The sequence below is a fragment of the Podarcis vaucheri genome (assembly GCF_965113315.1).
Source record: "Podarcis vaucheri genome assembly, chromosome: 14".
Classification (NCBI taxonomy): Eukaryota; Metazoa; Chordata; class Lepidosauria; order Squamata; family Lacertidae; genus Podarcis; species Podarcis vaucheri.
The window spans coordinates 27,142,709-27,169,083 of NC_138752.1; the positions used below are offsets into that span (position 1 = coordinate 27,142,709).

A 26,375-nucleotide genomic window follows, 5' to 3' on the forward strand; every position below is an offset into this window, starting at 1 on the left:
CAATTCCTGCAATATCCCGTTCCAGCGTACTTAACCAGTCTGCCTTTCACGCCAACCGTCCCTTATTTGGCGGGAAACTCCCTTATCCCAGTGCTGTGTCCCGCTGCTGTCCCTTATTGATGATGTCCCTTAAATTTCCCGGGTTTCAGCAGCTCCTCTCCCTCCCTCCTTGCCGGCCAGGGAGGAGGGAGGCTCCAGCTGTGTTGCTTGGCTGTGTTGCTCACCCAATAAGGAGTCTAAGAATGACTAGGGGGTGGATTTTGCATGCCTTGTGCCAATCAAATCGGCCGCGTTGCCTGGGGACTCGCTTTTGCTCAGCACTTCCCAGTGGAGAGGTGACAGTGGTTTTCCTTGCTGCATCCCTTTTGCCGGGTTGATGCGTTGTGGGAACCACCGCTTGAGGCTTCGTTTGGCTGCTGGCTGGGCTTTCTGCCTTTGGCTCGCAGGGGCTCAGAAGCTGAACATACCTGTGCTGGGAAAATCCCTTATTTTGGCTGCTGATCCCTTATTTTCGAGGCTGCTGGTCCCTTATATATGGCTGCTGGAGCCAGTGTGGTGTAGTGGTTAAGAGCGGTAGTCACGTAATCTGGGAAACCGGGTTCGCGTCTCCGCTCCTCCACATGCAGCTGCTGGGTGACCTTGGGCCAGTCACACTTCTGTGAAGTCTCTCAGCCCCACTCACCTCACAGAGTGTTTGTTGTGGGGGAGGAAGGGCAAGGAGAATGTTAGCCGCTTTGAGACTCCTGAAGGGGAGTGAAAGGCGGGATATCAAATCCAAACTCTTCTTCTTATTATTATTATTTTCAAATCTGTAAGTTGACAGCTATGCTTTCACCTGTGTTGTCTTCTGGGAGAATTGAGCCAACTTCCTTGATCCAGCAAGCCATCTTATCGAGTGCTCCCAAGAACAATCCCCTAACTCCATGCTTCCCAGTTGCTGTTGCCATTTTCCACTTGTCCCTTAACCCCTCTGTCACCCTTCCTGCTTGGGGACTGATTTCTCTGGATCAAATAGGTCATCCGTCTCCACCTTCCAGCCCCGGACTGCGTGAGGAACCTTCTACATTTTTGCTCCAGGTGGGTTGTGTAACCAATAGTGGGATTTGCTTGCTTGTGTGGCTTCACCAAGAGGGCAACATGTACATTGACCCCTAGAAAGGGCAAGGCAAGACTTTAAAGAACGATAAGGATTTGGTTTGGAAATGAAAGCTTTTTTGTGTGCTAGCGTATTTTGTGTTTTGAGTGAGCGGCAACTTGGGTTTCAGAGTCTTTGCAAATAAGATGCCTGTCTTCTAGGAAATAACCCTTGTCTTTTCTCTTACTTTTGCTTCTAGATCTTTCAGATTCCACCTTGTCGTACACTGAAACAGAGGCTACAAACTCGCCCAATGTCACCCCAGGAGAATTTTCAGGTTAGCAGATTTTTCAGCGTGTTGAAATCAAGGGACTCTTTGGGGCAACTTTGTCAGACTCAGTGTTAGAAACTGACTCTCTCTTGGGAAATATAATCCAAGAAGTTGAAATGCTCATTTGAATATGGGAAACAAAGGGGTGATGGTCGTGTATATCAAAGGGACCTTTCCCAGGGCTTCGTAGCCTCAGAATTTTATCCAAGATATTTGTTAATGGATTTGCTTGACATGGAATAGAAAGAGAAAATTAAGGCGTAGGTGTGGTACACACCTAAAAGTAGTGTAGGAGGCTCCATGAATTGCAGTTATGGGGGGGGGGCTCAGGATCTCTTAATATGGGTTTGAACCCCATCACTAAACCTCTGGCCCCAGGGCTCCCTATGGGATGTTGTGGCACTTAAAATGGTTTAAAAGCAGTTTACTCTTGCAGTGTAGGCCAGCGTCCGTGAACCTGCGGTCCTCCAGATGTTCCTGGACCATTTGCATTATTCCTGACCATTGGCCATCCTATAGAATCATGGAATTTTAGAGTTGGAAGGGATACCAGGGTTCATCTAGTTTGACCTTCTGTAGTGCAGAAATCTCAATTAGATCATTCATGATAGATGGTCATCCAGCCTCTGCTTAAAAACCTCCAAGGAGGTCTTCCTCCTTCCACTGATACAGTTCTTAGTATCAGAAAGTTTTTCCTGATGTTTAGAGAATCTCCTTTATTGTAACTTGAAGACGTTGGTTTGGGTCCTAGCCTTCAGAGCAGGAGAAAACAAGCTTGCTCCATTCTCCGTGTGACAGCCCTTTAGATATTTGAAGACTGCTATCGTTTCTCCCTCAGTCATTTGCAGGCTAAACATGCCCAACTCCCTCAATGGTTCCTCATAAGGCTTACTTTCCAGACCCTTGATCATCTTGGTCACCCATCTCTGCACAGGTTCCAGATTGTCCATATCCTTTTAAATTTATAGTGCCCAGAACTGGACTCAGTACTCCCAAGTGAAGTCTGACCAAGGCAGACCAGAGCCAGGACTACGACTTTCCTTGATCTGACACTATGCATCTATTGATGCAACCCAGAATAGCATTAGCTTTTTCTGCTGCTGCATCACACTGCTGACTCATGTTAAGCTTGTGGTCCACTAAGACCCCTAGATCCTTTTCATAAGTATTATTGGTAATCCAGGTGTTCCCCATCTTAGATTTGTGCAGTTGGTTCTAATAACACCTGGAAGGCCACAGAGTTGCTAATATGGGTATTTACTGGGGGTGGGGCAGTTAATCTAGAGTTGAGAATCCTTTATCTACCCAGTTTTGTTTCATAATCAGTGCATGCCTTCTAAGTATCTCTGCAAATGGAGCTTTGTTTGTATGTTTCCATTTATCTGATTATCTGTTTCTTTTAAAAAAATGTCATAAATATTGGGAACTAATCTTGGCTCGAATTTTAAAGTGGAAATGATCTAGTTTTCCATGGAGCACGATGGAGTTCTGTGTTTCTGTAACAAAACAAAAAAAAATGTCCCTGCCATGTGAATTGCTGTTATATTTTCCTAATTTGGTGTCAGTTGGAAGTTTCTCTTGCACCATATTGCTGGCTTGGGGAAAAAGAAGAATGAAAACGTGCAGTCGCTGGGACAGACTGTCTGCTCCATCGGGCAACCGGTTGTTCCCTTTGCAAATGATCTCTCCTGTTTTGCAGGACTTGGTTTGCCCAAGGGAAACTTGGATAATCAAGTTCTCATACTCCTCTTGTTATTTGTTGTGGAACTCCAAGTTTCACGTTTTAATTAGTCCTGGCTACTGCTTTTGAAAATGTGCTTCAGACATTGCCCACCCTTTCAATTTCCCATAGTTTTTTGAGCCAGCAGCAAGCCATAAACAAGTTTGCTGAGACCAGGAAGTATAGTATTTCTTTGTTGCCGTCCTAATGTGGTAGGTGGGAGTTTGCATTCTTCCAGCCCGATGCCCTGCAGATGTTTTAGGCTACAACTCCTTGTATCCCTGACAATTGTCTGTGCTGGGTGGGACTCATGGCAGCTGCAGACCAAAGTATATGGAGGGCACCAAGCTGAGGGAGCTTGATTTGGAGACCTGTTTGGAAAGAAGCAAAGGGAAATAGGATGGTCATGGTGGCATGGTTGTAATCAGACCAGATTGGCAATTGGTAGAAAAGTGGGGTTTTTAGAAGACTCCCATCATTTTCTTCTGAAGCTGTGATTTGTTTATTCAGAAATGCGCACATCCTGCTTTCTCTCAAGGCAGGCAGAAAAAAGATGATAACCACATCCGAGTAGTTGACAAATGGCAGTCCTTATGGCCAGGTTTTACTCACTGGCCACGGATCTTCTCCTGACTGCTGTGGCTTGTTGTTGTCAAATACCCAACTGGTTTAATTTTGGTTTGGTTTGGTTTGATGTTTGTGTTCTGCTTTTCCAACAACAAGTGTTGAGCTTGCAACAACCATGGTGGCATTAAAACAGCAACAAGCAAGGCAATCACTATGATATTAAACACAGTAGCATGTAAGTAAAGCAAACGACAGCGTCTAATTGGTCAAAGCGATTAACACAATTCAATGAACCCCATAGCTGGGGTTGAAAATTGCGACTTCTTCTCCATCTTCCTTTTGAAACATGCAGGGAACCTTGACCCGGGACAGTAGTGACTTGAAGATGCTTTGCAGAGTTGGGCATGATGGTGGCAAATGTCCTCTCCTCAAATGCTGCTGGTGTTGTTGTGGCTGTTTCAGCTGTGTCCCCTCAAAGTTATGGTTGAGTAACTGACATCTTGTTGCTCTTGAAGCAGATTTGGCTAGACTTGAGACTTCCAATTGCTGCTTTGTAGCCTGCTAGATCAAGGGACGCGGGTGGCGCTGTGGGTTAAACCACAGAACCTAGGACTTGCTGATCTGAAGGTCGGCGGTTTGAATCCCCGCTATGGGGTGAGCTCCCATTGCTCGGTCCCTGCTCCTGCCCACCTAGCAGTTCGAAAGCATGTCAAAGTGCAAGTAGATAAATAGGTACCACTCCGGCGGGAAGATAAATGGCGTTTCCGTGCGCTGCTCTGGTTTCACCAGAAGCGGCTTCGTCATGCTGGCCACATGACCTGGAAGCTGTACACCAGCTCCCTCAGCCAGTAAAGCGAGATGAGCGCCGCAACCCCAGAGTTGGTCATGACTGGACCTAATGGTCAGGCGTCCCTTTACCTTTAACCTGTTAAATCAGCAGCTCCCAAACTTTTTGGGGCCAGGACCCCCTTGGTTCCCTGCTCTACCCTATAAAAAAAGCTTTCAGAATAGTGGTTTGCACAGTCCACTAAGGAAGATAACAACACAATGAAATGCAAAGCAGTAACAAATAATTGCACATTTATTCAAAGTCCCATTAACTATTTAGTTTGCTTAACTAGGCCAGCAAAATTAATAACTTGATCCAATGCTGTATCAGCTTTTCAAAGTCTGGTGGTCATTTGTACCTCCAAAGCCCCCCTGCCACCTCCTTGCCTCTTAGTGCCCTGCTAGGTAATTCCTGCCTCTGGGAGGGGGTGCCACCCAATTTGGGAATCACTGTGTTAGAGCAAAAGGTCTCAGCCATCCATGCTGTGGAGTGGAGCTGTCTTCCTGACACCAGTGTCACCATTACTTCCCTGGACTAGGCAGGGTGGCAGTGAGTTAGGGGCTGTGTGGGTGCACCAGTTGGAGCACTGGATGAGTCCTGACACCGCAGTACTGACCTCCTTGGCCCCATCTAGGTCAGGAGATGCATTGCCAGCGCCAGGAAAGTGCCTCTGCCCTACCACACCCACCTTTCTGCTGGCAGAGTTTGAGACCTATTCTGGACAAGGAGAAAACCTGAAGATGGAACCAACTAAGGTTTCACTTGCGTGATTCCCTCACAATTCAGCAGTATAGGATACGACAGCCATCTTCGAATACCCTAAAGGACTGTCATGTAGAAGATGGAGCAAGCTTGTTTTCTGCTGCTACAGAGGGATTCAAATGACCACAAAGGAGGTTCTGAATAAACTTTGGAAGAACTTTCTGAGGGTGAGAGCTGTTCGACAGTGGAACGGACTCAGTGAGAAAATGGTGGACGCTCCTTCATTGGAAGTTTTTAAGTAGAGGTTGAATAGTCATCTGCTAGGAATTCTTTAGCTGCGATTCCTGCACTGCAGGGGGTTGGACTAGATGACCCTTGGGTCCCTTCCTATTCTCTGATTCTGTCAAGAAACAACCCAGGAAATCCTGGGTTTTCCTCTGCCCTCTTTGTCCTCTTGGTGCTAAATCCGAGAGCGGGGAGGAAGTGTTGGGTGAGCATGGACGAATTTGATTCTGACATGCCGGAATTTGAGATATTTCTCCAGCCCCACAACCCAGGAAGGAGAGCTGGTGTTTGGATCGGGGCTTGGCCTATATTGGCTTGTGACTCAGATGTGGAACTTCAGTAAATATAGCTTCTGACCACCGGGCCAGAGGCTCGCATATGAATTTTCAGCATGAAAACTTCGGCGCTTTCAGTACTAAAATAATGTCTTGGAATGATCCATTTCCACATACAGCCCCCTCTTTAAATAAACCGCAGATGAAAACACACAATAGCTGTGAGCTTCCAGGGGGAAGGTGGCGGATTAGATTCTGTGGTATCTGAGCCCTGTGTTGTTGACGGGAGAAGAAAGCGGGTTTAAACTTTTCTTTGGGAACAAAATAACGATCACTTTGTGACCAAGATTGTAGTGTAACTGGATATTCCCATCTCCTACCGTGGAATTTCAAGTGGCGCAACTCTTCATAAGAGTGTAATGTGGGCTATTTATCTTTTCCCCAGTGGGGAGGATTACATATATATAGGATAAGAGACAAGCTGAAGTTAACCCTGAGCGTGCCATACTTGAGCAACGTCAGTGGAGTTCAGTCTCTGGCAGGAAGTCTCTGGCCTGGTGTGGCCCCATGCATGCCCCTTTAAGAACTTGGGATACAAGCCCTGTGGGATCAGGCTAGTGGCCCGTCTAGTCCAGCATCCTGTTCTCACAGTGGCTGACCAGAAGCCCAAAAAGGAAGCCCACAGGCAGAATCTGAACCCAAGATCCCTTTCCCCTCTAACTGCCTCTAACTGTGGAGGCAGAGCAATAGCCATCATGGCTAGTAGCCCCAACAATAGCATGGCATCATGAAATCCAATGAATTTATTTATTTAGTTGGAGAGTCTCCACCCCCATCATTCTGCCCGGACACTGAGGTCTAGTGCCGAGGGCCTTCTGGTGGTTCCCTCACTGCAAGAAGCCAAGTTACAAGGAAACCAGGCAGAGGGCCTTCTTGGTAGTGGCACCCGCCCTGTGAAACACCCTCCCACCAGATGTCAAAGAGAAGAACAACTGCCAGACTTTTAGAAGACATCTGAAGGCAGCCCTCTTTAGGGAAGCTTTTGATGTTTAACAGACTACTGTATTTTAATACTTTGCTGGAAGCCGCCCAGAGTGGCTGGGGAAACCCAGCCAGATGGGCGGGCTTTAATTAATAAATTATTATTATTATTATTAGTTGTTGGTTGCATTTATAATTCCACCTTTTCTCCCAGGAGTTCACAGTGGCGCACGTGATTTCTTCCCCATCTCATTTAATCCCCGCAACAACCGTACGAGGTAGGTTAGGTTGAGAGGCAGTGACCTTGGGGGTCACGCCCAGTGAGCTTCCTGGCATGGTGGGGATTTGAACCCCGATCCTCTGTGTCCTAGTCTTGACACTTCCAACTACTGGCTTTCAGGCGGGGCAGGTGCTAGCAGGTCCTCCATCCAAGCACTGGTTTGAGTTCAGCAAAGTCATGCGTCCCCAAACCAAATCGAGGGAGAGGGGAACCTTTTCCAGCCTGAGAGGTGCATTCTCTTCTGGGCATGCTTCAGGCATGGAGAAATCACATGCCCGTGGTGGGGGGGAGTGGCAAAGTGGGTGGGGCTAAATTTTCTCCTGCATGACACATTCCAGTCTATGAAAAAGCAGTCAAGGATGGTGTGATACAAGGCTGGGGAGGGTGTGTGGCCCCCAAAGAGTTCTGAGGACCAGATGGAATGGCATGGAGGGCCACATTCAGACCCCGGGCCCGAGGTTCCATTCCGAAGAACATGCCCTATTATTTAGATTTCTGGCCTGTCCTCTATTGCAGCCTTTCTCAACCTGTGGGTCCCCAGATGTTGTTGAACTACAACTCCCATCACCCCTAGCTAGCAAGGCGAGAGCTCAGGGATGATGGGAGTTGTAGTCCAACAACATCTGGGGACCCACAGGTTGAGAACCAATGCTATATTGGTTCAGGCAGCTCACAGCAATAGCATGAATATGAAAATGATTGAAAAAGGAGCTGTACATAACCAGAGCACAGCGCTGCAACAGAACGTCCACCAACCCAGTTGCTGGAAACCGCAGAAGGGGATAGGACTCCTACTCTTAAATGCTGCCCTCAGGTTCCCCACAGACATCTGGTTGGCTACTGTGAGATCAGGATGCTGGACTAGATGGGCTGTTGGTGTGATCCAGCAGGGCTGCTCTTACGTCAATCCATGGGCAGCAGGCCCCCTCCTGTCGACGCCTTCGGAAAGCCTGGTCAGATAAATAAATAGTCATACCTCTACTTACGTATCTGGATACGTAAACTTCAGGTTGCGAAGTGTATACTTCTGGGTTTCGCCATGCGCAGAAGGGCGCCTCTGGTTACGGACTTTTCAGGATATGGTCAGGCCTCTAGAATGGATCCTGTCCATAACCAGAGGTACCACTGTATGTCTTTAACTGGCGTTGAAGGTTGAATAACAGCTGTGCCAGCCACATATTATAAGAGGGAGAGTGCTCGTTTCATAGTGGATGGGATGCTTTTAAAGTACTTCTCTTTCCTCTTGGCTTTAATGTATCTCTGTGGGGTTTATTGTCCGTTGATGTTTGGTTGTAATGTAAGTCGCTTTGGGTGGCAAAGCAGAACTGACAAATTTAATAAATAAGTTAAATAAATAAATCACGTAGAAGCCCCTGTCTCAAAAGGAGAAGTCCCCCAATGATGACACAATATGAAAGGGCCTTTATGAGAGGAAGAAGGAGGCCTCTTTGTTACAAGCGGTTGCATCTCTGCCCTATTCTTATTTAAAGGATGTAGATTCCCTCCTTGGGCTTCCCCTTCATTTCATGTTATTTGGCCTTTCTCTCTCTGCGTACCCTGTTACAATCAGGCTAAAAAGTCTTCTTGACAAGGTAACGTGTCCGTTGCCAAAAAGTAGTACTTAGAAGCAAAAAAAAGGGGGGGCATGGTGGGGGAAGAGGGGAGAGTAAGCAAAGAAAGTAGCTGGGGATACTTCGTTCAGATGTTTTTATATTAAATATTTTTCCCTCTATGGACCTATTTTGCCGATGGGAACTAAAAGGGCATTTCTTTTCCAGTACGCTTCCAAAAAAAGTAAAAATTCTTTGCCCCTTGTGGGCGCTTTCCCCATATGGCCCAAACGATTCCATAAACCATTTTGGATGAAAATCGCAGAGCGACAGCATGACTGAGCAATTTTGTTGCTTTATAAAAAATAATAATAAAGGAGGGGGAGAATCTCCTTCCCCTTCCCTCCAAGAATACATTCCTTCCCTTTGTTTTCACAAAACGTTTAACCCTCTTTGGAGCTCCGGGCAAAAGTGACTTCTCAGGCCTCCTTTTCTCTCCGATGAGAAAAAAATTCAACCAAGGCAGTGGGGAAAAGTGTTAATTTCCAAGAGGGCTGCTGTTTTTATTCTTGTGGTTCAAAACAAAAACAAAAATCTGTTATTGTGGTGTAAGCTTTCCCAGAATCCTGAAAAGTTGGGTGGAGCCAGAAGAACATAAGATGTTCCTGCTGGACCAGGCCAGTGGCCCGTCTAGTCCAGCATCCTATTCTCACAGTGGCCAACCAGATAACTGTAGGAAACCTGAAAGCGGCACCCGAACACTAGAGCCCTCCCCCCTCCTGCCATTTCCAGCAACTGGTATTCGGAAGCATTGTTGCCTCCGATTGTGGAGGCAGAGATTAGCCATCGTGGCAAGTAGTCAATAGTCCACCTCTCCTCCATGATCAGACGGTGTTTGCACACTTCCTTCTCAAGCAAGTACAACAAAAGATTGCCTGGGCCACAGGTGGGCTTACCTGCGGCCTTCAAGATGTTGGTGGACGGCAGCTCCCATCAACCCAGAGCATTGGCCAATCTGTGTGGGATTGATGATGATCCAAACTACAAGAAAGAAGATTCCACCTAAACATTAGGAAGAACTTCCTGACAGTAAGAGCTGTTTGACAGTGGAATTTGCTGCCAAGGAGTGTGGTGGAGTCTCTTTCTTTGGAAGTCTTTAAGCAGAGGCTTGACAACAGGAGTGCTCTGATGGTGTTTCCTGCTTGGCAGGGGGTTGGACTCGATGGCCCTTGTGGTCTATTCCAACTCTATGATTCTATGATGATAATAATGTTGTTGTTGTTGTTTAATCATTTAGTCGTGTCCGACTCTTCGTGACCCCATGGACCAGAGCACGCCAGGCACTCTGTCTTCCACTGCCTCCCGCAGTTTGGTCAAACTCACGCTGGTAGCTTCGAGAACACTATTCAGCCATCTTGTCCTCTGTCGTCCCCTTCTCCTTGTGCCCTCCATCTTTCCCAACATCAGGGTCTTTTCCAGGGAGTCTTCTCTTCTCATGGGGTGGCCAAAATATTGGAGCCTCAGCTTCAGGATCTGTCCTTTCAGTGAGCACTCAGGGCTGATTTCCTTAAGAATGGATAGGTTTGATCTTCTTGCAGTCCATGGGACTCTCAAGATGATGATAATAATAATAATAGTAACAACAACAACAATAATAATTTATTATTTATACCCTGCCCATCTGGCTGAGTTTCCCCAGCCACAATCGAGTGTTAAAAACAATACAGCATTAAATATTAAAAACTTCCCTAAACAGGGCTGCCTTCGGATGTCTTTTAAAGATAAGATAGCTGCTTACTTCCTTCACATTTGAAGGGAGGGCGTTCCACAGGGCGGGCGCCACTACCGAGAAGGCCCTCTGTCTGGTTCTCCGTAACCTCACTTCTCGCAATGAGGGAACAGCCAGAAAGCCCTGTGTGGGAGCTGCCATCCCATCAACAATGAAGAGCTGGTCTAGAGCAAAAAGCTAAATGTGACTTGCCCTAGAATAGCCTTCTCTTGGCTGTGTGTCCTCCAGGCACCAGGTTGGGGAAGGCAGACCTAGGAGGTAGAGCCGCCACTGGACCCTCTCTTAGATGTTGTGCTCCAAGCTCCACTGATGAGGCAGGGGCTTTGGAACATACCCTAAGAACATTACAAGAGCCCTGCTGGATCAGGCCATTCTGGAGGGCACCAGGTTTGGGGGCTGGGGGTGTGTGAATTGGTGAATTGGACCAGCAGGGGAGGGGCTGCCACCACCCACAATAGTGGAACATGCTTTTGCTTATGAAGTGGACCAATCTCCTATCAGAGAGGTGGTTTATAAAAGAGGTCAGTTGGGAAGATGAATTTGCCTGGAACCACACTGGTTTGCTTTTTGGGGTGGGGGAGAATGATGGTGTTGATGGCAACAGTCTGTTTCTACACTGCTTTTTTGTCTGAAGGCTCCCCAAGCAGTAAGGGCTGCAGCTCATGGGCATCTGTTTTGCATGCAGAAGGAACTCTGCCACCTTCAGATAGATCTGGGAATTACCCCTTGTCTGAAACTCAGCAGAGCTGATAACCAATGGGCCTGATTCAGGATAGTGCAGCTTCCGCTGACCCCGTAATCCCAGAGCCAGTGAACTGCATCTTAAAACCTCAGCATAAGCCAATCAGCAGTCAAATCCACGCCAGTTGGCAAGATCATTGCATAGGAGGGCTAGGAGAGGCCTTTTGCCGAGATAGTGTGTTAAAAGGTGCTTCATCATGGATCCCACGTCCTTGAGGACTAGAAGCCTGAGCAGACTATGAGAAATAGTAAAAAACACCCCCCCAAACCCTAGTAGAATAAAAGGTGCCCTCCCAGGCCAACTCCCTACCCCATGCTTTTAGGCAAGTAAAGGCACAGAGTAGGGCTGGGGAACGTTCCTTTCTGGCCAGCCTTCCAGGGGCCACATGCAAGCTAGTAGTGAGTGGAGCCAGAGGCTAAAGTGCTTGGAGCAGACAATGGAACAAGAGACTTCTAATCTCAGGGTTGTGGGTTCGAGCCCCATGTTGGGTGAAAGATTCCTGCATCACAAGGGCTTGAACTTGATGACCTTTGAGGTCCCTTCCAATTCTACAGTTCTATGTTTCTGTTATTCTACTTCTGTGATTGTACACACAGTCACACCTCTCTTCTCCATCCGGACAACCAATGGGCAATATGGGAGCTGAGGGACATAAATTCTGCTAGAACAAAGTGCTCAGGGTGAAGTGTGGGGTCACAGTGAGGGGGTGTCATGACGAAAGTTCCGAGGGCCAGATAGAAATGCCTGGGGGCCACATTCAGTTCCTGCCTCTGAGGTCCCTCCACCTTTGTCCTAGGGGTATATACGCGTTTGCTGGTCAAAGATTGTTTTCTTCTATCGTGCTTAAGAACCAGGTCAGTAATATAGGAGAAACTCTTGAGTTCTTCTGGAAACCTGCGGAGAGAAGTTATTTAGAGTTACAGTAACTCTCCCCCCCCAATCCGCCCCATCCCTCTGCCGCTTTGATGAGGGGGAGGCGTTTATAAGCCTTCCCTCCAAACTCTGTGACCAAGGTTTTTCCACGGAAATAACTTATTAAACGCACGGCTCTCATTGAAGCGATTGAAGTCTGCCCGCTTGGTATTCATCAAAGGTGCCTCCTCTTCCTGGAGGTGCCAAATCCAAACTCAGCAATTTGCTTTTTGGGAGAAAGCTCGGGTCTCAGGAGGGGGGGAGGGGGGGCCCAGTTGGAGAGTCAGAGATGGCGGAAGAATAACTTTAAAAAAAGGGGGGGCAGAAAATCAAAACCCTCCCAAAATAAACTGAAGGGAGAGAACTTCAGAGAAACACCCATAATTTCAAAGAATTTCTGGCGGTTGAATCCTGCTGCCCTGGAACACTGGGCATTTGTGTCGATTCAGCTCTTGAGAATACAGCGTTGGCCGTTCCTGGTTCGGCTGCCGACAGCTTTGAACTTTTCCAGAACCTGGCCTGAGACTGTTCCGATTCTTTTCTCATCCCCCCCTCCTCTCTAATCAGATGTAAAATCATAGAATTGGAAATCACAAGAGTTGGAAAAGGGTCCAAGGGTCATCCAGTCCAACCCCAGCAATGCAGGAATTGCAGCTAAGGAATCCTGAGAGAGTCCATTCCACTGTTGGAACAGCTCTTACTATCAGAAGGCTTTTCCTAAGGTTGAGTTGGAATCTCCTATTTTTCCATATGAATTCTGCCCTCCAGAGTAGCAGAAAACAAGTTTGCTCCATATGCCATGTGACAGCCCTTCAGAGAGAGAGGGAACACAAAGAAGCTGAAATGTTTGCAATGAGATAATTTGCATTTCCAAGCTAGAAATGTGTTATGCAAATCTATAAAATGTACAGAGCAACCTGCTATTTGCATTTTGCGGATTTATGGGGGCGGTCAGATTTGTTGTGGTAAAAGGAAGGGAAGAATATATAGATGAAGGAACACAGTCTTCAGCCAGACCCCAGGACACCAGCCCACCATCAACCCTGCGTTTCCATTGGCTGTATTCACACACACATTGTTATTTCAGTTTTTAAAATAAAGAATCAGAGAATGGCTCATCTGAAAAAAGGTATATACCTAAAGAGAGCATGAGAAGGAGGGAGGTCTTCTTTAACCTTTTCCAGATGAGGAAAAATTCCAGTTCTGAGGGTGGTGGTTTGATGGATAGAAATGTGTCAAACTGATGTTTAGTTTTTGTGTCAGGACAAAAGTACTTTGCATAGAAAGCCTTTCTTAGACTCCCTCCCTGCCCCCTTACAAATGTCTGGATCTGAATGGCCATAGCAGTCTCTTGTTTGGGAAACAAGCATTTATACGTGCCCATTGGTGATGCAAAGAAGATTTAAGTAGGACATACAGTACCATGACATCTTACGCTTATTCCACTTGCGCAGTTGAAGGCTGCTTGAAATCCCACAACCATCCAGTGCATGGAGATGGCTTTGCTCCCTCACCTCTTGCTGGGTTTGGGATGCTCCTGCAAAATTTTGCATGGATGTGGGCAGCCCTGTGCGATTTCGCAAGAGCATCCTAGGGTTTCTGGAGCCGGTGTGCCAGTCCCGAAAGCCCCCAGATGTTTGCATGGGGTTTGGATTACTAGGCCTTTTGAGTAGGCGCATTTTTGTGTATATATAGAACCCTTGGAACTGAAACACACACGCACACCACGTAATATCTGATCGTACTGTGCTAAGATGCTGTACTGTGCATTGCTTTCCTGGATTTGATTCAGAGGAAGGAATGCAGCCATTGTGGAAGTTATGATGGAAGCTACCTTAGACCAAGTCAGACAATTGGTCCATCTAGGTCAGCCTTCCCCACAACTATGAGACTCTTAATCTCAGGCTTGTGGGTTTGAACCCCATGTTGGGCAAAAAGGTTCCTGCGTTACAGGGTGGCTGGACTAGATGACTCTAAAATTCTACGATTCTTGTGCCCTCCAGATGTTTGGACTGCACCTCCCAACATCCCTGCCCATTGGCCATGCTGTCTGGTGCTGATGGGTTTTGGAGGAATGCAATGCATTGGCTACCTCAATCGAGCTCAAGGGGACTGTTTGCCTTCTGCAACTTTCACCATGCCTCCTGATAGGGCATAAACCTGTCGGGACTCCCTCTTGCTGTTGTCTTGGCTGGGTTTGCCACTTGGGTGCTGTTACAAGCAAGCACTTTGAAGTCCATGGCATTTTGGCACACCTTGGTATTAGAAGTGACGGTGTGTGCCAAGCTAGGCCCAAGATCTGGAGGCAGATGGTTCATGCCTAATGTGCATCAAGGAGAAGACAGTTTGGGATGATGTCGGCACAGTAGCTGGCTGTAGTCTTTCCCATGGCTCTTTGTTCTTAGCTGGTTTGGCAACCAATGGAACCCAGCCTCTGAAGGCCCCAGAGGCTGGGCTTGTGTTCAGATCTTGAGCCTTATTCAGCCAAGAACCCTCTGTCTACCTGTCTTGGATCCACACTCCCCTTGGCATCTCTTGAGCGATAGCAGCCTATCTTATTTACCCATCGCTTACCCAGATACGTAGAATGTAGACTTGCATTTTCATCGCTCTTCAGAGTTGCATATATATATATATATATTTTCTTACAAAATTCTACACACATAAATGTTTCACATTGTTGCTTTTAACTGCCTTTGCAGATAATATTATTGCTTCATTCTTTTTGTAAACTACTTTCATGTTTTCTTTTCTTTAAACAATCAAACAGTGTATAAATTTTATGAAAAATAAATCAAAACCTTAAACGTGGCACACAGGCACTTGTCCCCCTGGCATCCTGTCAAGTGGTCTGAGGGCACATACATTGGGTTGTGTTGCACACTTGCCTCCCTGGCACACAGTTGAATGCAACCTTCACCAACTTGGTAGTCCCTAGATGTTATGCACCTCAACTTTATTGACTCTCCAAGAGGAGAAAGCCATAAGTGTGAGCCAGGCCACTGCTTGCACCCTTCTAACGCATCTCACTTGAAAGGAAAGCTTTTGTTACTGGGGGCAGTTTTGATTCCACTGATGAAAGGGATGTGCAAGGGAGTGACTCCCTCCCTTGTCAAGCTTACCTTGGTGCACACCTGGGGCTCTTAAGTTAGGAGTAGAAATCTACATCTTTATGTGGGAAATGGTGGAAGCGGCAGATGAGCTAAAGGGAGGGTTATGCCCAGAAAAGCATGGGTGGAAACTCCTGGTGTCAGGAACATAAGAAGCTGCCCTCTGCTTGGGTCCCATCTGCACTTTACCTCATACCACTTGAAACAGTCATGGCTTCCCCCAAGGAATCCTGGGAACTGTACTTGGTTAGGGGTGCGGAGAGCTGTTAGGAGAGCCCCTCACCAAGCTACGATTCCCAGAGTGGTTTAGCGATCAATCCTCCTCCTGGGAATTTTAGCTCTGGGAGAGGACTAAGTCTCCTAAGAAACCCTTAGCAAACTACAGCTCCTGGGATTCTTTGGTGGAAGACACCATGGTTTAATGTGGTATAATAATGCTTTAAGTGTCTAGTGTGGACAGAGGCACCAGTCAGACCATGGATCCCTGTAGTTGCTGTTGTCAGTTTTGACCAGCAGCAACTCTCCAGGGTTTTTAGTTCTTAGTCTTTCCCAACCCTACCTGGAGATATTGTGTGGGGTGAAATCTGAGACCTTTTGCATGCGATGCTGATGCCCCCCCTGAGCTACGGACTTTTACCCTGTTGGTTTCATGCCCAGGAGAAGTCTGAAGATGCTTTCCAATGAGATTCTATGATAGCTGGTGGAAGAAGTTCAACCCCCCCCACCTCTCTCCATAGCAAAAAAAGGTTAAGACCAACCACTTCCTACAGGCTTTGCTTTCAAACTTGGACAGGCTGAGGAAGTGCATTCTGAAATCTGAAAAGTGTTTTATGAATCCGCTGGGAATGCAAAGCGGGGGGGGGGGGGAGGATAGCAGTCACTAGCCCCCTTTTCAATAGAAGAGGGCTCTGTATTCTGCTGACTGCCAAACATTTATGGGATTGGCCCAGCGCCGGCCAATTGGCCAGCTCCGGCAGGCTGTGTCCTTCCGCTTTCTTGCTTTTGGAAGTAATTTGTGTTTTCAAAATAATAAATAAAGTGAACCTTGTTTTACAGTTGGGAAATGCTGTTGGCTGTAGCTTGCCTTTCCGCCTCAGAGCAGGGTGTGTTTTCCCCTTTCGGTTTGCTTTTTTATTTAGCAAACACCATTGTTGTGGAAAATCTTGGGGGCAATGGGCTCACTGTTTTCCAGGAATGGTTTCCAAGACTCGGATCTTCCTTATCCCCGGGTGACAGCACATGCAATTTTTGGATCCCCATGCCACCATGCCCATGATATGGTTGGGGCAAGAGCTGCCCTTAGAGCTAGGAACCTAGAGAGCTACCTTATATTGAGGCAGGCCATTGGTCCATCTAGCTGAATAAAGTCCATGCTGACTGGAAGCAGACTTTCAGATGAAATGGATCCCAGCATACCAGAAGATGCTTGGTACTGACCTGAGGACTTCTTCATACAAAGCACCTAGCATAATATTGTCTACAGCAGAGGTAGCCAACATTGCACCCTCCAGATATTGTTGGACTACAACTCCCATCAGCCTTAGCCAGCATGGTCAGGGATGATGGGAGTTATAGTCCAATAAGAACTGTAGGGCACCCCATTAGCTGGCCGGCATTAACTTTGGTGGGTTCAGGCAAGTAGTATTCCCAGCCCTGCCTGGAGGTTCCAAAAGGTTTCCGTTATCAAAGGTATGGATGGTCCTTCCCCCAGAGTTGGATGGATGTCATTCTCAACAAAGGTCTCTTAGATAAGGCATGAGGAATGTTTGCCTACCTTATGCTTCTCTCCAGACTTTGATGTCTCTGTTTCTTCCCTTCTTGCTCTTCTCCACTGGTGTCCCCTCGCCCCTTGTTTCCTGTTTGTGGACCACTGGCAGCCCACGGACAACAGTGAAAGCACTGTTAAGCTCCTCTGTTGTTATGGGTATTGCAACACAAATGGCACTTGTCTGAAAACAGTCACAGCATTTTCCTTGGAAACACTGATTAAGCATTCCCTGTTAAGACACCCTCAATTTTATGTCCCAGATAGGCTGTATAGAATAAGGTTACCAGACATCCCTGTTTCCCAAGGACAGTCCCCAGATTTACAAATCAGTCCCCTGACAAAATCCTATCATTCCTATTAAAATTGAAAAGTGTCCCCGGATTCATGGGAAAAAATCTGGTAACCGTAGTATAGAATTGCAAAAATGAAGAGGAGAAATAAAAAAACACTCCGCTTTCTCCTGATTACAGTACTTGGGGTCTCGTCATCATATTTGTACCCCACCTATCTGACTGCGTTGCCCAATCCACTTAGGGTCATGTGTCCTTTTGCCAGTGAGTGCAGGGGTTCAGTGAAAGGAAACTGTGGATCAGGCTGGGAAGTGGACATCCAGCAAAGTTGGAAGTTTCAGAAAGGACTTCTTCCAGCAGCACATAGTTATAAACTACGGCATTCACTCCCAAAGGAGGCAGTGAGAGGGCCAGCAACTTGGATGGCTTTCATAGAGGATTAGAAAAATTCATTGAAGAGAAGGTTATCGATGGCTACTAGCCATGAAGACTATGCTCTGCTGCCAGTACTTAAAATCAGGAATGCTTCTGAATACCAGCTGCTGGGAAGAGCAGGAGGGGAGACTGCTTTTGTGCTCAGGTGCTGCTCGTAGGTTTGCCATAATGGGCATCTGGAAGGCCACTACAAGAACAGGGTGATGGACTAGATCCAGCAGGCACATCTTCTGTTCTTCAGTCTTGTGAGAGGTGCTGAGTAGTGGGAGTTATGGGTAGAGCAGCACTTGAGAGTCCTACTGCCTTGGGGAGCCTCCAACTAGAGCTACGAAGAAATCGTCAAACTTTAGCTTGTGAGGTTTTAATACAGGGGTTGGCAACCTGCAGCCCATTGGCCCACGGGGGTTGTTTAAACGGCCCATGAGCTGCCTCCAAACCGAGCTGCCCACTCGGCGAGTCCCTGTGCGCTGCACTAAAGTGCTGCAGTGCGGAGCAGGGACTCTCTTCCGCAGCGCCGGAAATCGCGCCTGCACAGACGCATTCCGGCCCATGAAGTGATCTCTGCAGGAGTGAACCGGCCCAGGCGAGGTAAACCTTGCTGTCCCCTGTTTTAATGTGACCTTTGCACATGTAGGAACAAGAAGCATGTTCTTTTCAATCATTAGAAAACTCAGAAAAGGACAGCGGAGGTGCTTTTCTGGAATTCTGCAACAAGTGCACTTGTGTGGGTCTTAGAAGTGCAGAATCCTTCGCATCGATGCCTTCCAGCTGTTCGGATTTATTTTCCAAGACCCCCATTCTAAGTGTGTCCCCCCTCCCATGTCTCTCTCAGCCTTCTCCCAGTCACCAAAGGCCAACCTCAACAGAGGTATGTGAAAGTACTTGGCTTGTTTATTGGTAGAAACATTTCATGCAATTCCTCTGGATACGTCCCCCCCCCCTTTTTTATTTTTATGCAATTCCTCTGGATACGTCCCCCCCCTTTTTTATTTATATATATATATATATATATGCAGGTTTTGGTGTCTTCGGGTGTCTTCCCGTGTAAGAGTCGGGGTGTCTGTGCGACGTTTCGACGAGGTCTCACTCGTCATCTTCAGGCTGGTGCTTTCGGCTTCTTGTTACTGGAACAGAGCAGAGTCTGGTGTTTGAGTTCCTATAAATACTGTTGAGGGGTGTGGTGTATAGCCTCCAACGTTCTGGGCAGAGAGGAAGTTCCTAGATTAGTGTGCCTTTTCTTCTTTTGTTCCTTAATTACTTGAGGGATATCTTGGGTGATTTCATGAGTGATATTCTGAATATCACTGGGTGGGTCATTAAGTGTAGATTAGTTGCTAAAGCTCTCGTGTCTTGACCTCTTGAGCTTGTGAAGAGTTTTTCTGAGAAGATGGCTGTGCTGCATTTAGTTGTGCTCTGGCTTGGCTACGAAAGCAAATATATATATATATATATATATATATATATATATATATATATATATATATTATATATAAGTTTTCAGATTGTTGCAGCCTCACATACTTGAGAATGCCCTTAGTGTTTTCCATTTCAGCGCCACCGATATGAATCTGGTGATCTGAAATTGGATTCAGCTGTGCTTGGAACAGCCAAGGCTCCTTCTTGAATGCAAAGCAATCTGGGCAGAGGTGCCTGGTGCTCGACTGGCTAGATTTGTGCAAGAGCCTCCGTGGCTTGAGAGAGCTGCTCCTTCTTGCTTCCAAGACGTAGGGCTTCCATGTTCTTAGGAGTTGTTCCTTGTGAAGGCTATCTTGGGTTGTGGGTTCACAAACTGGCCTTCCGCAAATCACTGTTATGCAGGCGACAAATCTGGTGCTCGCCAGGCAGTTTTGGACTACAACTCCCATCACCCCTGGCCATTGGCTGTGCTGACTGGGGCTGATGGGAATTGTAGTTCAGCAAACATCAGGAAAGGCACCAGGCTGGTGAAATCTGGGTTAGCCACTCACATCTCTTCGCAGGGAAGTTTAGATTATCCCAAAGGAGGTGGCTTTGGCGGCAGATACCAAAAGATTTATGAGTGTCTAAGAAAACATAGGGATCCATTTTGAAATTATCCAGCATTATTTTTGTTAGCTGGCCAGTCTCTGGACTGAAACCCTTTCCAAACTCCTTGCTTCTTTGCTCCCCCACCCCAGGATAGAGCCCCAGGATGTGGTCTGAAGGCTCATGAACCCACCACCTTGGTGAAGCTAAGCAGGTCTGGGCCTGGTCAGTGGCTGGATGGGCAACCCCATGGGCTTACCCCCCCCGGGAGGGGGGGTTCTTGGCATTAGATAGGTGGGTGATAAAATGTACAAAATAAACTAATGTTATTGGCCAGAATGTTCTGACTTCCTGGTGACTCCTGTCATCGAGTTGTTGGTTATTTCTCCCCTACCCCAACCAAATGCCACAACTGGGAGCCATTAGCTCTAAGAAATGTGGCTCAGACTGTTACGTGCCCTCTGCCGTTCTTCCTGGTTCTTGTTGCTAATGGAGTGGTGCAAAGTCATAAGTACAGTGGTACCTCGGGTTACGAACTTAATTCGTTCTGGAGGTCCGTTCTTAACCTGAAACTGTTCTTAACCTGAGGCACCACTTTAGCTAATGGGGTCGCTGCGCTGCTGCCGCACGATTTCTGTTCTCATCCTGAAGCAAAGTTCTTAACCCGAGGTAATATTTCTGGGTTAGCGGAGTCTGTAACCTGAAGTGTATGTAACCTGAAGTGTCTGTAACCTGAAGCGTCTGTAACTCGAGGTACCACTATACATGAGAAGACCCTGCTGGGCCAGGCCAGTGGCCCGTCTAGTCCAGCGTCCTGTTCTCACAGCGGCCAACCAGATGCCTGTGTGAAACTCACAAGTAGGACCTGAGCACAAGAGCTCTTTCCCCTCCTGGCGTTTCCAGCAACTGGGATTCAGAAGCATCGCTGCCTCTGACTCTGAAGGCAAAGCATAGCCATGTTGTTGTTGGCAGCCATTCATAGTCTTGTCCTCCATGAATTTGCCTACTCCTTTTTTAAAGCCATCCAAGCTGGTGGCCATCCCTGCCTCTTGTGGGAGTGAGTTCCATAGTTTAATGATATTTTTCCTGCCCTGGATTGTCCAGCATTTAGCTTCATTGGATTCTCATGAGCTGTAATGTTGTGTAATGTAATGAAACGTTAGGAGAGAGGGACAAAATTTTTCTCGGCCCGCTTTCGTCATACCAGGTATAATTTTGTAACTTGTGTTGTGTCGCTTCTTCCTCACCTTTTTCTCTAAAGTAAAAAAGTCCCAAATGCTGCAACCTTTACTCATAGGACTGTCTTTCCATCCTCTTGATCAATTCGGTTGTCCTTTTCTCTCGGGTATAGGAGGCAGCCGATATACACCTTCTGCCCCTCCAGTGGCAGCCATTTTGTGTTCTGGGGCTCTGGAGGGAGGGAGTTGAGTCCTATAGCTGTGTTGCTGCTCATGTTCTTAAATATGCTGACGCTGAGCCCTCTCTTCTTAAGTGAGGATAATTGTGCCAAGACTGCCAGAAAAGAGCTTGCAGATTGGGATATTTCTTTTCACAGGGCCGGAGTGGCAAATTCTGCATCCTTCTAGCCCACTCAACTTTTGTCCAAGTCGGCCCAGAATTATTTAAAGCCCTGATCTTTCTTCTTCCCCCACCCTCCCGCCAACCCTGCAAACCCCCGTCAGCCCTGCGTTCTTTCCATCCCCCCCCCACTTATTTAGGCATGCTGCGAAGAATGCACAATTAAAAACAGCTGGTTATGAAAATGAGTTTTCCCCTCGAAGGCAGGAGCAAAAACTGTGCTCGCAGAGAGGGGCCTGGCGGAGTTGGAATTGGCATTTGTTTCTGCTGCTGCATGTTCCTCGCTTGTTCCTTAATGCTGCCCGGCGGCCTTTTTCGGAGCTCCTAGCCTCCTCAGCTCTCTGCTCCTGGGTCTGTTGCTTTTGAAATGCTCACTGTTTTCATGCGCTCTCCACCCCTCCCTCCCCTCCGCGAGCGCCTTTCCCCCATTCACATTAATGTAAACACATGTTGCCTGGGGCGTAACGTGAATTCCCAAAGCAGTATTTTGCGCGCGCTGGAATCTTTTGTGGATTTCGGCACCGCATTTGCATATACGAGCAGCCATCCTGGCTTCATAAAAGGAAAAAAAAAGTAGAAAACGAGGCAGCGTTTCAGCAACCTTGCAGCAGTTGTAAATTGATTGGTAGGGAGGAGCTGGCTATGAATCCATCAGCGGGAGATTCCAGCTATCTAGAAATCGATGGTGATGTAATACTTGGAAGAGGATGTGCGTTTCTATATTTCATTATCTCTAATCGAGCTTCGTTCATTCAGAAGAGGATTACCTGTCTCATGTTTTTGGCTGTGCATTTGATAACGTGAACTGTCTGTGGGTCTTTCCATTTCCCTGTTTCACATCATAAACATTGGGCGTATATTGGTGGGGCTGGAGTATAGCCAGCCCCCCAGCATCTCTGTGTCCAAAGATTTGGTTCATATTTTTAACGGGAAATCTGTAAGGTCCAGGGTGCGTTATTTGTATGTTGGCATGCTGAGTTGGTGTTTGTATGCTCTCCCCCCACCCCAAGTCTGGCACCTCCATCAACAACCCTAATTTCCATGGCTGGAAGAATATCTGAAATATTTAGAAGTGGCACCAGATTTTGAGGAGCAAGCCCCGGTGGAGCAATGAGATGCTAAAATTCCTCAGCGTCATTTTGGGAGACGGCACTCCTGGATGACAAGTTGCTTTATGCAGAAATGTTTGTTTCCTTGGTTGATTTGTGTCCTGTATTCCGGTAGTGGAAACTCGGAATCGTAAGAGATGGAGGGGGACCCCCAAAGGTCATCTAGTCCAACCCCCTGCAATACAGGAATCACAGCTGAAGAATCCCTGACAAATGGCTGTCCAGCCTCTGTTTAAAAACCTCCAATGAAGGAGAGCCCGGCTACCTTGCGAGGTAGTTCGTTTCGCTGTCATCACTCTTGCTCCTCTGTTAAATACTAAAAACTTGCTTTGGGACCCAAAGGGGTCTATTGCACCAGTTTTGAGACTGAAAACTGCTTTGTTCAGAATCCGGCCTGATGAAGGGTTCTGGAGATCTCAAAAGCATGCTAACTTATTTTGTGACGTTTTGGTTGGTTCTGACGTGGAGGGCACCCTGTTAATGAACACTGTCCTGAGACAAAGCCTGATGGAGGAAACAGAACAGCTGCCTAAAAGTTGGGGTGCAGATGATTATTTTGAGAATTGCTTAGTTTCCCCCCGGTGGAAATCAGATTTCTTCCTTTTGCGATGATGCCATCAGCTGGAATGCCAGCATAGCTGATGGGCCCTCCTTGCAAGTGAATGATGCGATGTGGAGGCTTTCAAGTTTTGCTCATTTTTGGGGGAAGAGTACTGCAGGTGGAAGTCAAGAGAGTTGGGCAAATGATCAAGCAGAGGCTGGGCACGCATTTCCTTTTCTTTGATGGGGTTCTTACTTCAGGTCTAGCCATTTCCTTGGCGGCACCACTTTGCAAGATGCTCCGTATTCCCTGTTAAAAGCTGAAGGTTGCATTACGGCCAGCTGAAGGTCTCTGGTTAAGGCTTAATGGGGTTTCCCGGTGGAATTCATCCTATAAACATCTACTCGATGACTGTCAGTAGAGCCTAGTAAATTGGTTGTTATGCTATGTACGGAATTCACTCCTGGATGTTGTGGTGATGGTAGCAAATGGGAATAGATTTAAAGGGGGATTAAACTAAATTTTAGGACAGGACAGATGGGCCTAGCAGATCGGAAGCCGTGACCCCAAAGAGGAGAGCCCATTCCTTGCCCAGTCAGACTCTGCTAGGCCCAGTAACCGGAAGGCCTGGAGGTTCTGGAAAGTACAGTGGGAGCTTCCCATTGGGGCACATAGTTGGCCACTGTGAGAACAGGATACTGGACTATGAAGGGGTTCTTGGCCTGATCCATCACTCAGCCTTTTCTCACATTCTCTTGCCCCACATTGGGCCCTGATAGAAACTTGGAACCTGCAGCCACATATGATTCTTAGTTTCTAAGGAAATTGTGAAATGGGGCTATTTTTTGCCTTTACCCAGCATCCAGACCGTTGGCCCTCCTCTCTGTCTATCTTCTTTTCTTTGCAGAATTCTGGTCAAAGTATCCCAGGCTGCTCCCCTCCTGTGGAAAGAAGCAGGAGATTGAATAGGTTGCGAATTCTATAAAGCGTGCAAGAATGGATGAATGCCCTTCTCTGATATAGTCTCCGGGGCCAGAGAAACAGGAACCCACAAGCAGGTTTTGATGTTTCTTGATTCCAAGGAGCAGCTGTTCTTAGCACTCTGGTGCCTTCCAGATGTTCTGGACCACAGCTTCCACCAGACCCAGCTGTTGTTGTGATGGGAGGTGTCATCCAAAACACATAGAGGGCAACAGGTTGGCGAAATCTGGCTTGGAGGCTCCTATAGGGCTCATTGTGAATATAGATAGTTAGGTTTCAAGCCCAGAAAGGAAGATTCCTTAGCAATTCTTTATTTTCTGTCCTTGAAAAGGAGATATTCTGGGGGAAGGAAGCCTGAAATGACCGATGGTAACTCCAGAATGATTAGCGGTTGCATTTTTGAGACATAACAGGTTTCTCTTTAAATGACTTGTTGTGTAAATGTTTAAAGTACTTCCTGAAATTTATACAAACGCACTTGGTAGGCCTTCAGTCATGGTCGGAGCTGTTAGTTCAGCTATCTTTTCAGGACAGGCTGAGTAGTTTTGGGAACAACCCAAACACAGATCTTTCCAGAGGCTAATTTTGGACCCAATAGACTACACATTCTCTGAGAACCTTTCTTGCCCGTATTGGGACAAAGCAACCTTGGAGAGTCCAGCCTCAAGGCCATAAGGACTCCAGGGGTCTGGTGCTCTTGATTAGCTGTGCTAACATTTGGCAGGGAACTCTTGTGCTCGCATATTCACTGTGCATCATGGAGGCAGATCCACTGGGGCAAATGGGGGCCCTACCCCGCTGACCTCAGCCTGCCCTTAGCCAGCCACTCATTTACTGACCAGGGGGTGGCCCTGCCTGCCAGTTTCCTCCCTAGGCTTGGGCAATGTATTGGTATATCATCCACGACAGGTTTGAGGGCCAGATCGCAATGGTGTTTTGACCCAGCAGTATATTGCGAGTGGAACTTGCCAGCTGTTGCCTTAGCTTCTCCGACCGAGTGGGCAAGCTGCCTCCTTCATCCCTGCGCCAGGCGTTGGCAGCAGTGACTTCACCCTGGTGCCTTTCAAGGCCAGCGGAAGTGTTCTTTCCTTTTCAACATTGTGATGTATCGCAGTGATTAGCTGGTGATGCTCCACAACGTTGAAAACTTGATATCGCTCAGCCCTATTCCTCCTTCTTCATCCCAGGGGTCGTACTTGTAGATTTTAACAGTGAGGACAAAACTGGACTTAGTTGCTGTGGTGCTACCTACTTTCAGGCTCCCTGTCTTCTGCCCCACTAGCCCAGCCCAGTGCCTCTGCCATTGCTTACTGGAGTTTACAGAGAATAAACACCATTGGTTCCCCATCACCCTTCCATAGCTGTCCTGCCTTTGACCCGGCAGTGGTGGGGTTTGGGGTGTCCGTACGTTTTAAGTTACCTTCTGTGTAAGTGTTGCAGCTGCTGAACTGGACTCTGGGCACCATGAAAGCATCTCCCAGGGGACAGGAAGGGACACATCTCTTCATAGGGAACTTTTGGGGGGGGGCACATGTCATTGGCGAAAGTAGGTTTATCCATGGGTGTGCCCCCTACCCTTTGCATAATAGGCTGGATTGCAGGCACACAAAGGCCAGTGGTTTCTGCACAAGCCACAAACACACCTCTCCAACATCCAGCCAGGAAAATGAGAGGCATTTTCACTTTCCAAGGACGCATTTCGGCCAGGCCAAAGTGCTCAAGGAACGTGTGCTTGCAAGCCCCTTCATTATATTTGACACACAGCTCTTGCCCCCTCTGGAAGTTTCCTTGTGGAGGAATTGGTTTCAGGCAATTTCCAGTGCCCCTCTCCTTCCCCACCAGCCCTAGGTGGCCACAACCCCCCTGCACTTTGCCACAGGACCGTGAAGTGACGAAGTGACAGACCGGACTCCTTTTTTCCATTACCGGGAGCCCTCGCTTGCGTCAAAGGGGAAAAAAGACTCTGCACCTCCAAACACGTCAGCAACGAGTGCAGTTTCCATCTGGAAAGCCCCGGGGACTTCGCAGTAATTTGCTCGGTCACTTCATTCCCCTGAAATGTCAGCAGTTCTGAGCAGGGGCACCAAATACCGTTTCTTTCTTGCAAGCGGAGCAGAGTCATAAAGTTTAAGAAATTAGCCTTTTTATTTTATTTTAAAAGCTGAGATTGAGGAAAGGGGTTGAGGGGAGAGAGGAAACGTGTTTATTTGCCCTGCAGAATATGACTTTGTATTGCTGTGAGATGATGGTACATGAGGAATGTCAGTGGCGATTTGGAAGGCATTTCAAATGCATGGGCTCTGTGGAGAGAAGGCTGCATTTAAGTCCTGCACTCCCATAATGTTTTCTCCTGCTAAATCATTCCAATGCTCCCGCATTCCTTGCATTTCTCAGGGCACTGCTAGTTGTTGTTATTTTTAATATATTGTGGTAACCTCATGCCCCCTGCCGCATCTGAATGGGTTTTTTTTGGAAGCTACCCGGTTTTGAAAACCGTTTTGGGACATTCAGAGGTTCTCTA

At 47.4% G+C, this 26,375-nt stretch overlaps 1 protein-coding gene and 1 long non-coding RNA gene across 3 annotated transcripts in view; one reads left to right on the top strand and one right to left on the bottom strand.

Annotated features, from left to right (window-relative positions):
* The window catches only part of SMAD6 (SMAD family member 6), a 57,804-nt gene that overhangs the window by 16,611 nt on the left and 14,818 nt on the right, over positions 1-26,375 (top strand). The window contains exon 3 of the mRNA XM_082198612.1: positions 1,335-1,412. Within this exon, the coding sequence (XP_082054738.1) occupies positions 1,335-1,412 (78 nt within the window). The remainder of the gene's footprint in view (positions 1-1,334; positions 1,413-26,375) is intronic.
* Positions 11,956-21,043, bottom strand: LOC309518565. Of its 2 annotated transcripts, XR_014213499.1 has the most exons (4): positions 20,893-21,043; positions 16,923-17,018; positions 12,172-12,342; positions 11,956-12,020 (listed from the first exon to the last, which is right to left on the bottom strand). It is a non-coding gene; the product is annotated as an uncharacterized lncRNA (long non-coding RNA). The 2 variants fall into 2 exon arrangements; XR_014213500.1 differs by lacking the exon at positions 20,893-21,043 and having other exon boundaries at positions 16,923-18,578.